Here is an 11,806-nt window from a genome sequence, read left to right as displayed (position 1 = left end):
GCTGGGTTTACCGGGCAGGGCGGTCGGTGATGGTGCCGGTCCCGGTGACGGTCCCGGTGCCGGCAGGTGCTGGAGCGCTCCCGCGATGTGGTGGACGAGGTCAGCGTCTCCCTGCGCCTCTGGGACACCTTCGGGGACCATCATAAGGATCGGCGCTTCGCCTACGGCAGGTGGGACCCCGACCCGCCACCGGCACCCTGAACCCCCCAGCGGCACCCCGACCCCCCCAGCCCTGCCCACCCAGCGCACACAGAGCCAAAGGAGCCCCCTGGGCTCCTGCCAGCGCCCAGAGAGCAGCTCCGGCACCCCAAACCCTCCGAGGGGCGGCGGGACTGCCCCACCCCCGGCCGGGGATGGCTTTGGGGGTACCCTGACCCCAACACTGCATCCCCCAAGCCCCTGCCCCGAGCAGAGATCCCGGGTGCTCGCGGCCCCCCCGGCGCTGTGGGTGGGGGCCGTCTCTGAGGGGCTGTTGGAATGTGGAACCCTTCCCCGGGGGCGCCGGCCTGGCCGCAGGAGGGGCCCCCCCGGTTCCCTCGGCTGTAAACAGCCTTCCCCGTGGCCGCCGGCACGTCCGGGCTCTTATCGCCGCCGCCCCGCGCCAGCCCCGCGGCACCGCTAATCAACCCGCGGCACGGCGGGGGCCCGGGGCCGGGGGGGGCGGGGGGGCCGGTGGCGGCTATCTTGGTCCGGGACACGGGCCCGGCTCCAGCGGCACCTCCCGGTCACGTCCCGGCCGAGCACGGACTAAAAACAACCCGGGCCTGGGGCCACGCGGCTGCTGCGGGGACCTGGGGGTGCTGGCACTCTCCCCGTGTCCCCTGGCACCTGCCCGGTGTCCCTTGGCACCCCCGTGTCCCCTGGCAACCCCTCGTGTCCCCTGGCAACGCCACATGTGCCCTGGCACCTTGCACCCCTCGAGCCGGGGCCAGGAGGACGGTGACAGCCCCCCCGTGGGCACAGGGACAGGGCTGGGGGTGGCTGGCAGGGTCTGTCCCTGGTGCTGGGGGCTGGCACCCACCCGGCCAGCCCCTGTGGGACCCCCCCATGGATGCTCGGGGGCCAGGCCCCCCCGGTGCTGACCCAAGCCAGGGCAGCCCATGGCTTGGCTGATGGGGTGACCCAGAGCCAGGTCCCATCGGGTCCCTCCTTGGCCTCACTGCCCCTGCCATGGGGCCCTGGGGGCTGTGGGGCTCCTCGGGGAGATCATGGGGCCTCTGGGCTCTGTGGGGCTCCCAGGGTGTCCTGGGACCCCCTGGAGACCATGGGGCTCCCTTGCCCATGGGACTCTTGGGGGTCTGTGGGACTCCTGGGGGTCTGGGGGTGCCCTGGGGGTACCCTGGGGGTCTGTGGGGTTTCTGAGGGTCTGTGAGACCACCACAGTCAAGGGGCTCTCAGTGGGTCATGGGACTCCTGAAGGCTGGGGGCAGTGTCCCAGGATGGTGCCCCCCCGAGCAGGGGGTGTTTGGAGCCGCAGGGTGACAGTGTCTGTGGCCGTGGGGTGACGCTGGGGTGGCCCCGGGGCAGCGCTGCCCTCCCGTCCTGCTCGTGCCCCCAGGTCGGACGTGGTCGTGCTCTGCTTCTCGCTGGCGAACCCCAACTCTCTGCGGCACGTGAAGACCATGTGGTACCCCGAGATCAAGCACTTCTGCCCCCGCACGCCCATCGTGCTGGTGGGCTGCCAGCTGGACCTGCGCTACGCCGACCTGGACGCCGTCAACCGCGCACGCCGGCCGCTGGCCAAGTGAGCCCCCGGGCCACCCACCTGGGGCACCCCCAGTGCGCCAGTGCTGGGACCACCCCAGCCCCACGGGGACAGGGACCCCCAGTGTACCATCCTGGGGACCCCAGCCGGTGCCGTGGGAATGGGGACCCCTCCCTCTGCTGCCCAGGGGACCCCCCGTTTTGCCGCTACCAGGTCAGGGTGTGTCCCTGCCCGTGCCTGCGTCCCCCAGACTCCCCTGGGTGGGGGCCCTTGACAGCACCCGTGGGGTAGAGCCCCCGCCCGCCCCAGCACTCCTGGGTTGGGGTGTCCCCCCGGAGCCCCCAGCACCCCCTGGGATGCCTGGGGAGCCGCTCCTCAGCCCCCCCAGCCCCTGCCCTGTCCGTGCCCCCACAGGCCCATCAAGCCCTCGGACATCCTGCCGCCGGAGCGGGGGCACGAGGTGGCGCAGGAGCTGGGGGTGCCGTACTACGAGACCAGCGTGGTGGCGCAGTTCGGGGTGAAGGACGTGTTCGACAACGCCATCCGCGCTGCGCTCGTGTCCCGCCGCCACCTGCAGTTCTGGAAGTCCCACCTGCGCAAGATGCAGCGCCCGCTGCTGCAGGCGCCCTTCCTGCCCCCCCAAGCCCCCACCGCCCCTCATCCAGGTGCCCGACGCGCCCCCCGGGCTGGGGGGGGGGCCCGGCCGCGCTGTTCCGGGCCCCGCTCTGCGCCGATGTCGTGTTCCAGCTGCAGGGCGGGCACCGCGTCTTCGCCCACCGCGTGTTCCTGGCCACCGCCTGCTCCCGCTTCTACGACCTGTTCACGCTCGAGGGGCCGCCCGGGACCCCCGGCGAGGGGGACGGGGGCACCCGCGACCTGTCGGGGTGGGGCCGCGGGTTCCTGAGCCTGCGCTGGGAGGAGGTGCCAGAGCCGGCGGCGGGGCGGGAGCGGCGCATGGCGGTGGTGGCCATGGACCGGGCCGTGCGGCCGGAGCCGCTGCGCGCCGTGCTGGAGTACCTGTACACCGGGCGGCTGGAGCGGCCCCACGCCGACCTGCGCCAGGTGGGCGCCGTGGCCGAGCTGCTCGAGGTGTTCGACCTGCGCATGATGGTGGCCAACGAGCTCAACCAGGAGAGCTTCATGAACCAGGAGATCACCAAGGCCTTCCACGTGCGCCGCGCCAACCGCGTCAAGGAGTGCCTGGCCAAGGGCGTCTTCGCGGGTACGGGGGCCCTGGGGGGGCTGTGAGGACAGGGGGTCACCCAGCTCCGTCCCCTCTGGCCGGTGTGCCTCTCCTGGGATGTCAGCTTGGACACAGGGCTCCAGTCACCCTGATCCCCTCCCACCACTGAGGCCGTTGGGGTCTGGGGTCCCGGAGCCCTTGTCACAGTCAGTCATGGTGGGTGGGGCTACCGGGAGTCGGGTGCTGACAGTTCTGGGCAGGGGGGACCAAGAGGTGATTGTCCCATAGTGGGGGGCTCTGGTGGCCAAGGGGGGCCTCTCCCTGGGCTGGGGTGGGCAAGGGGTGTCCGAGGGGTGGTTGTCCCCGGTCTGTGGTGTCCGAGGGGTGTCTGTCTCCCCTGAGCTGTCCCCTGTCCCTCCCTGAGCTGTCCCCTGTCCCCAGACGTGGTGTTCCGTGTGGATGACGGGCTGGTGCCGGCGCACAAGCCGCTGCTCATCGCTGGCTGCGACTGGATGAGGGCCATGTTCCGGGGGGGCTTCCGTGAGAGCTACGCCCAAGAGGTAGGGGCTGAGGGGCCTGGGGGGACCCACTGGCTCTGCCATGGGGCTGCTGGAAGGGTGGGCATCTTTGGGTGGGGTCTGGGGGCTGCTTGGACCCCCCTCCGAGCCCTGACACAGCTGGGTCCTGCTTCCCTTCTGCTGGGGAGAAAGTGGGGGGCTCTGCTGGGTCAGGGAGTTCTGTGCTGGGCCTGGGGGGATTATTCCAGGGCTGGGGGGCTCTGCTGGATCGGGGGGGGCTGTGCCAGGGCTGGGGGGGAGCTGTGTTGGGGCTGGAGGAGCTGTTCTGGGTGAGGGGGATGGTATCAGGGCTGGGGGCCTGTGCCAGACAGGGGACTCTGTGCCAGAGTTGTGGGATGGTTGTGCTGGGTCAGGAGGGGCTGTGCCAGAGTTGTGGAGGGCTGTGCTGGGTCGGGGGTCTGTGCCAGGTCGGGCACTGCCAGGAGGGTCCCTCCTTGCCCCGGCCCCCCCGGGGGTGGCTCCAGCCCCGCCAAACCCGTCCCTGGTGCCGCAGGTATCCCTGCCCGGCACCAACTGCGCCTGCCTCCGCGCCGTGCTCGACTTCCTCTACACGGGGGTCTTCACCCCCACGCCCGACCTGGACGCCATGGAGCTGCTCATCCTGACGGACCGGCTGTGCCTGCCGCGGCTGCAGGCGCTCACCGGTGAGACCCCCCCGCCCCCGGTCCCGCCGTGTCCCCTGACGTCACCCGCCAATACGCTGCCGGTGCCGCGGGGTCGGATCGATCGTCCCTCTCTGTCATTCCCTGGCCTTGCGCAATCCCGGGGGGGCCTGGCTCACCCCGGGGGGGCACGTCCCCGGTGAGTGACCCCCCTGACTCGCTGCCCCCCAGAGCAATACGCCGTGGACGAGCTGCTCCGAGCCTTCATGCAGCGCGTGGAGATCGACGAGCAGGTCATCATCTACCTGGAGATGACGCAGGTACGGGGGGCTGGGGGGCACGGAGACCCCCCGGGGGGACACAGGGACCCCCGGTGCGGTGCAGGCAGTGGGGTGACCCCCCTGTGCCCCCCCCAGTTCCACAACGCCCACCAGTTGGCCGCGTGGTGCCTGCACTACATCTGCACCAACTACAACCGCGTGTGCCGCCGCTTCCCCCGCGAGATGAAGTTCATGTCCCCAGGTACGGGGGGCACTTGGGGCACGGGGGGACTCAGGGGGCGTCCCTGCCGTGCCCTAACCCCCGGGCTGCCCCCACAGAGAACCAGGCGCACTTCGAGCGGCACCGCTGGCCCCCGGTGTGGTACCTGAAGGAGGAGGATCTGTACCTGCGCTCCAAGAAGGAGCGGGAGCGCGAGGAGCAGCTCCAGCGCAAGCAGCACCCCCGCAGCAAGTGGTGCTTCTGGCGGCCCTCGCCCCCCGTGTCCTGAGCTGGGGACGAGGGGCTGGGACCCCCGCGTGGGGCTGGGGGGCTTGGCTGGACTGGGAGCCCCTGTGTGGGGCTGGGGGGCTCGGCCGGGCTGGGGGTCCCTGTGTTGGGCGGAAGGGCTCGAGGCTGGGACCCCCACATGGAGCTGGGGGCTTGGATGGGTTGGGGGTCCCTGTGCTGAGCTGAGGGGCTTGAGGCTGGGACCCTCACACTGGGCAGGGGAGCTCAGCTGGCCTGGGGGTCCCTGTTCTAAGTGAGGGGCTTGGGGCTGTGGCTCCCATGCTGGGCTGGGGGTCCCTGTGCTGGGCTGGGGGTCCATGTGCTGGGCTGGGGGTCCCTGTGCTGGGCTGTGTGGCTCAGGCTCGGGACCCCCACACTGGAATGGGGGGCTCAGCCCCAGGGACTGCACACAGAACTGAAGGGCTGGGCCCTATGACCCCCACCCTGGGCTGGGGGGCTCGGCCTTGGGATCCCCACCCCGGGCTGGGGGGCTCGGCCAGGCTGGGGGTCCCCACCCCAGGCTGGGGGGCTCGGCCAGCCTGCCCCAAGGGCCTGTTTACCTGCCCCACCCCTGGCTGTTTACAGGTTCTGCTGGGGCACAGCCCCCTGCCCACCGTGCCTTCCCCCGGGGGGGCCATGCTGAGCCCCCCGGCAGGGCCCCCACCCCGGCCAATGCTGGTGCTACCTCTGACCGAGCAGTATTTGGGGCTGGGGGTGTGCAGGGAGCGGGGGCTCTGCTGCCCCCCCGTCTTTCTTGAGGGCTTCTCCCCCCGCAGGGCTCTCTGGTGCTGTATTTTCTCCCCCCCAGGGGGTGGGGGGGCCAAGCTGTGAGGAGGGTGGGTGGGGTGGGTGTGGGGGGGTCCCTGGGTGCTTGTGTGGCTGCGAGAGCCCCCGGCTCATCTCTGTGCCTTGGACGGGCCCCCGGGCTCTGGGCCCAGGGGGGACATTGTCCCTGTCCCTGGGCTGTGTCCCCCTGGAGTGGGGGTGGCACCGTCCAATCCCTCCGGGCTGAACTGCACAACCATTTTTACACTTTTTTACCCCAGGAGCACAGCGGCCCCCGGGCCTTCCAGGGCCCCCCCGGCCTGGAGTGGGCCCCCCTCGGCCTGGAGTGGGCCCCCCCGCCTCAGCAGCAGCTGTTTTAACCTTTAATAAAGCTTTTTGTAACAGACCCCGACTCTGAGTGCCCCCCATCCCGCTCTGCCCCCCAAACCCCTTCCCACAGGAAGGAGCAACACTGGGGGGGCTTCATTGGGGTGTATTTATTGGGGGGGATATGAAGTACATGAGGGTGGGAACAGGAATGGGGGGCCCTGACCCACACATGGGGGTGCAGCTCATGGGTTGGGGGGGACACAAGTGGGACACACGGGTGGGGTCATTTACTGGGGGGGCAGATCCCTGTCCATGGCTCGTCCCCCAGCGTGGTAGGAGTGGCTGGGGGGGCAGGCTGGGGGCTCCCCCCCATCAAGGCCTGTCCCAGGCTGAGCCCCCCTTGTCTCTGTGTCCTCCCCACGGCCTCACAAGGCCCTGGGAGCAGAGCCTGGGGTCACGGCAGCTCCCACGGGGGGGCCAGGGCAGGGCAGCCCCCCGGGGGGGTCAGGGGCAGCCAGGGGGACCTGAGGACGTCCCTGAGGTACTGCTGCAGCTGCTGCTGCAGTTTCCAGCCCCGGATCACAGCTGGGGCCTTGCACATCTGGCCAGCGGCTGTGGGGTTGCGGGGTCCCACGGGGGTGTGGGTTCCCACAGGAGCTTGGGGTCCCATGAGGCTGTGGGGTCGTGGGGTCCTAGAAGAGGTTGGGGTCCCACGGGGCTGTGAGGTCCCACGGGGCTGTGAGGTCCCACGGGGGTGTGGGGTCTCCCAGACTCCCCGTGTCCCCACTGTTCCCCCACTCCCTCCCATCCCGGTCCCTGTGTGACCGGAGTTCTTGGGGCCGGCAGGAGCTGCCCCGCAGCTGGGCCGAGCTCAGGGCTGGGCCGGGCTTATGGCTGGGCCGAGCTCAGGGCTGGGCCGGGCTTATGGCTGGGCCGAGCTCAGGGCTGGGCCAAGCTCAGGGCTGGGCCGGGCTCAGGGCTCTCCTGGCCGGGGCAGAGCAGCAGGTAGCACAGGTTTCCCGGGATCCTCCCGTCTGGGCCGAGCCCGTTCCCAGCCACGCAGCCCTCCGGGAAGGGTGGGGAGCCACGGGTGGATCCCAGGACCTGGAGGGGGGGCCATGGGAGTATCTTGGGGATCCCCTTGATGGGCTGGCTCCAGAGCAGCTCCGGCCCTCGGCGGGGCTTTGGGCACGGGAGGATCCGGCCCAGCTCCCCCCTCACATCCCCTCGGAGCTGGAGGGGGGGTCTGTGCTCACCCCTCGCCCGCGGTGCTGGATCAGCCCGACGTTCCCGGCGTTCCCGGCGCTCCCGGCTCAGGCCGGGCCATAGCAGAGGATCTCGCTCAGGTCGTAGCCGGTGACAGCGAAGGTGTCCCCAGCAGGGTCACAGAAGCGGGCGCCGCAGACCTGCGTGTCCGTCACGCACTCGGCGTGGCAGTGCTGGATCTGCGGGGAGCGGGGCCGGAGCAACGCCGGGACCGGGGCAGCCACGGCTCCCAGGGACACGGCCCGGTCCCCAAGGAGCAGATGTGGCTCCAAGGGCCACATCCCTGTCCCGGGCCCAGACTCACCTCGACATCATCCGTGTCCGGGTCCCTGCTGAGCTTCCAGACGTGGACAAAGGAATCCTCTGCGCCCGACAGCAGCTGCGGGGGGAGCGGAGGGACCGTGGGGACACCGCGGAGGTGGCAGGGCCAGGGCCAGGGTGGGACACCGGGGTGGGACACCGGGGTGGGATTCCAGGTGGGATTCCAGGGTGGAGTGCCAGGGTGGGATGCCAGTGTGGGATGCTGGGGTGTGATGCCAGCTTGGCACGCAGGTGGGATGCCCTGACCCCCCCGTACCTTTCCGGTGAGCGGTGCCAGGTCCAGGGCGTAGATCCAGCGGGCATGGGCGCTCACCTGGGCACGGAGCTGCCCCGTCCCTGCCTCCCACAGCCGGATCTGCCCATTCCCGTAGCCCGCAGCCACGATCCCGTTCCACAGCGTCACCGAGGAGCAGGTGCAGCTGGGGACAGGGGCTCATGTCACCTCCTCCCCGGGTCACCCTCCCGTGTGTCTGACACCCCACAGGACCCCCGGGGCTCACCCAGATCCCGGGATCTTTCCGAGCAGGGTGAACTCCTCCCCGGTGCTCCACAGGCAGAGGGTCCCAGAGTCATCAGCTGTCACCAGATCCCCAGCTGCCTCCTGTGAAAGAGATGGCTCAGGATGGGCCCTGGCACTGCCCCTGGCTCCGGGGCTGCCCCACAGGCCCCGGAGGAGCTGACACAGCTCCCAAAGTGCTGATGGATCCGCCCGAGCGGGGCCGGGAGCACCCGCAGCGGCTCTGTTGGAACACGTCCCTGTTTGCCCAGACAGCCACAGCAAGGGCGGATTTCGAGGAACAGTCAGGGCACCCCTCCCTCCAGGATGAGTCTCGGCTCCTCCCAGCCCTGGGAATCCCACACCCTGGCCCCAGGAGCCTCTGGAACACATGGAGCAAAGTCCGGGGGGGCGTGTGAGGGGACGGTGACACAACAGCTCCATGTCCCCACGGTGACACAACAGCTCTGGGAACCGGTTCTGGGGATGAATTCCTTGGGGATCCCAGCGCAGGAAAGTTCTGTGTGACTCATCAGGGAAAGTGCTGAGCAGTCTCGTGTGCAGGGAGGAGGCTGATGAGCATCTGCAGGGACCCAGCCCTGGCAGCTTCCAGTGCCTAACGGAGATCCAGGAGAGCTGGGAGGGACTTTGGACAAGGGATGGAGGGACAGGACAAGGGGGAATGGTTTCCCACTGGAAAAGGGGTGATTTGGTGGGACTTTGGGAAGAAATCCTTCCCTGTGAGAGTGGGGAGGCCCTGGCACAGGTTTCCAGAGAAGCTGTGGCTGCCCCATCCCTGGATGTGTCCAAGACCAGGCTGAACAGGGCTTGGAGCAACCTGGGCTGGTGGGAGGTGTCCCTGCCCGTGGCAGGGGGTGGGATCAATGGGATTTAGGGCCCCCCATCTTCCCCCTTACTGGGGCCTGGCCCTGCTCAGCCGCGATGTCGGTGATGGGATCCCGGTGCTGCTCCAGGACCTCGCTCAGGGTCACGTTGGTGCCTTTGGGGGGGATGTCAAACACCAGCACGGCCCCGGAGGATGTCCCTGTGGGTCAGGGGGTCAGCAGGGCTCAGCCCTCCCGGGCTCCCTGCCCTGCCCACAGCCAGCCCAGCTCACCCACGCAGATGAAGCGCTCCCCGGCCGCAGAGATGCCTCGGGCAAACACGGAATGTGCTGGAAGGGAAGGGTTTGTGTCACCCCTGGGGGACCCCAGGGCAGGGACTGAACCCTGTGCCAGGCACTGGGGGGTCACTCCCCAACCCTGGGGCAGGTTTGGGCACCTCACAAGACATTGAGGGGCTGGAGCATGTCCAGGGCAGGAGCTGGGAAGGGGCTGGAACAGCAGGAGCAGCTGAGGGAGCTGGGGGGGCTCAGCCTGGAGAAAAGGAGGCTCAGGGGGGACCTTCTGGCTCTGCAACCCCCTGACAGGAGGGGGGAGCCAGGGGGGGTCGGGCTCTGCTGCCAGAGAACAAGGGACAGGAGGAGAGGGAACGGCCTCCAGCTATGCCAGGGGAGGCTCAGGTTGGATACTGGGAAAATTCCATCCTGGAAAGGGCTGTCCAGCCCTGGCACAGCTGCCCAGGGCAGGGGGGATTTAACACCCTGTGGCTGTGGCACTTGGGGCATGGCCAGGCGTGTCCCTGGCAGTGCTGGGGGGCTCGGGGCACTCACCCGCCGGGTGCTCCGGGACGTCCAGCGCGTGCCAGAACACCAGGGTGGAGCCGTCGGCCTCGTACATCTGGGACAGGGGGGACAGGGTGGGACCCGGGGGGTGACAGCCCTGGGGGGGCAGCGGGACCTCCAGGGACCCCCCCGAGCCCCCCAGCCCTCACCTGGACACCGCGTTGGGAAGTGAGGACCAGGAGCACCCGGGCTGGCAGCTCGCACCAGGCGGCCTGGGGGGACAGAGTGGGGTGGGAGGGAGGCAGGGGCAGGACCCCCACACCCTCCTCCTGGGGCAGGACTCCCACGGCCTCCTGCTGGGACCCCCCAAAACCTTCCACCAGAGGCAGGACCCCCCTCTGCTCTCCTGGGGCCCCCCCAGACCCCACTCCTGGGGGAGGGCCCAGCCACAGCCCCCCAGGGCCAGGTGTATTTGGGGATCCCACAGGTGGGTACCTGTCAGCCTTGGGGACCCCCCCAGTGTCCCACAACCCCCCCAAGGGGCTGCTTCCCTCTCCCCCTCCCCACAATTAGGGCACTGTGGGACCCCGGGGCCCCCTCGCCCTCCTCCCTGGCTCCGATGTCACCCGTAGTGCCAGGAGGGTGCCAGGCCCCCCTCAGTGCTACAATGGCCAGGGCAGGGCCCCACCTGTGCCCCCTGCCCCTCACCTGTGTGAGCAGGGGGGTGCTGAGGGCCGAGCCCCCCCCCCGCGCCGGCAGCTGCCGGGGGGGCCCCTCGGGTCCCAGCAGGCTGAGGGTGGTGCCGTGCACGGCGCCGAAGGCCCGGGGGGGGCCGCGCGGGGGGGCACAGCACAGTCAGGTTGTTGTACAGGGCGGAGCTGCTGTTCCGCAGGGCCAGGGCCCGCTCCCGGCGGTACCTGGGGGGCACAGAGAGCCGGGGCGTCACACCGGCCCGGGGGGGCCCAACTGATACAGGGGCACCGGGCGCAGATCCAGAGTGGTCACGGGTAGATCCGGAGAGCCGGGGCAGCTCCGAGGGCTCCGAACAGCTCCAGGGGGCTCGGGGGCGGGGGCAGGGCCGGGGGGGCCGGGGGCAAATCCACCCCCCCTCCCAGGGCCCTCCTGCCCCCCGGCCCAACGTTCTGTCCCAGGGACCCCAGAAATCCCCCCTGCCCAGTCCCCGGGCCGCCCCCAGTCTCCCCAGTCCCCCCCAGCTCCCCCCGTTCCCCCCCCCGCTCACCCGCTGCCCGCCGCCGCCATGGAGACGCGTCGCGGCGTGATGGCGCAAGGCAGAGCGGCGCGCGGTGATGACGTCAACGTTACCGTGGAGACCGGGACGCCAAGGAACGGGATGGCCGAGGTGGGACGGGGGGGAACGGGGGCACAGGGGGGTGGGAGGAGCTGGGGCGTGTGTGGGTGTGGGGAGTTGGAGTGTACTGGGATCAGCTGGGATGTACTGGGATGAGCTGGGGGTCCGCGCTGGGTTGGGCTCTGCTGTACTGGTCTATACTGGGATGAGCTGGGGGCTGGGATGGGTTAGGGTGTACTGGTCTATATTGGGACGAGCTGGGGGCCCGCGCTGGGGTGGACTGTGGTGTACCGGTCTATACTGGAGTGTACTGGGATGAGCTGGGGGCCCGCGCTGGGGTGGGCTGTGCTGTACTGGTCTACACTGGGATGCACTGGGTCAGTCCCACCCGGGATGCGGTGCCCCCGCTCGGCTGGGCAGGGGGAGCTGTGGGGGTCTCCTGTCCCCGCGCAGAAAAAGAGATCGTCAGCCCCCAAAGTGCGACGGGACAAGTCGCGCCCCCCCGCCCGGGCCTCCCCCCGGACTTCCACTCACTCTGACACCCACACGCCCTCGGCCGAGGGCGGGAGGGGGTCCCCGCCCGGGGAGCCCTTGGACGTCGAGGACATCCTGGCCGAGCTCCTGGACCGGGTGATATCCGAGAGCGTGCGGGCGGCGGTGGCGCGGCAGGTGAGAGACCCCCCTCCCCCTATTTGGGGGTCCTAGGGGTGTCTGGTGGGTCCGGGCGGGGGTCTCAGCGCTGTCTCTGCAGCGGGTGCCCTACACGGTGTCCCGGGCGCGGGACGCCATCCTGTGTGTCGTTGAGTGGCGGTTCCTGGCGCGGGACGAGGGGGACCCCGACCCCGACGAGGACCCGGAC

General features: G+C 70.2%; 2 protein-coding genes across 2 annotated transcripts; one reads left to right on the top strand and one right to left on the bottom strand.

Moving 5' to 3' along the window:
• The first annotated feature begins 63 nt into the window (after nt 1–63).
• Nucleotides 64–6,008, top strand: LOC113940258 (rho-related BTB domain-containing protein 2-like). Its single transcript, XM_027631369.1, is given in 10 exon segments — nt 64–170; nt 1,559–1,744; nt 2,120–2,351; nt 2,353–2,385; nt 2,387–2,927; nt 3,330–3,448; nt 3,960–4,110; nt 4,300–4,388; nt 4,485–4,590; nt 4,668–6,008. Coding segments are annotated over 9 exon segments (1,563 nt in total). The 5' UTR covers nt 64–170; nt 1,559–1,622; the 3' UTR covers nt 4,838–6,008.
• An 863-nt stretch (nt 6,009–6,871) lies between these two features.
• Nucleotides 6,872–10,898, bottom strand: LOC113940256 (WD repeat-containing protein 54-like). Its single transcript, XM_027631367.1, is given in 11 exon segments — nt 6,872–7,376; nt 7,502–7,576; nt 7,775–7,937; nt 8,019–8,119; nt 8,932–9,059; nt 9,132–9,188; nt 9,687–9,753; nt 9,848–9,910; nt 10,347–10,463; nt 10,465–10,555; nt 10,879–10,898. Coding segments are annotated over 11 exon segments (1,014 nt in total). The 3' UTR covers nt 6,872–7,244.
• Between the last annotated feature and the right edge of the window lie 908 nt (nt 10,899–11,806).

This window comes from Corapipo altera, unplaced genomic scaffold (genome assembly GCF_003945725.1).
Source record: "Corapipo altera isolate COAL_440 unplaced genomic scaffold, ASM394572v1 132946, whole genome shotgun sequence".
Classification (NCBI taxonomy): domain Eukaryota; kingdom Metazoa; phylum Chordata; class Aves; order Passeriformes; family Pipridae; genus Corapipo; species Corapipo altera.
This window is presented reverse-complemented; position numbering and strand designations above follow the sequence as displayed.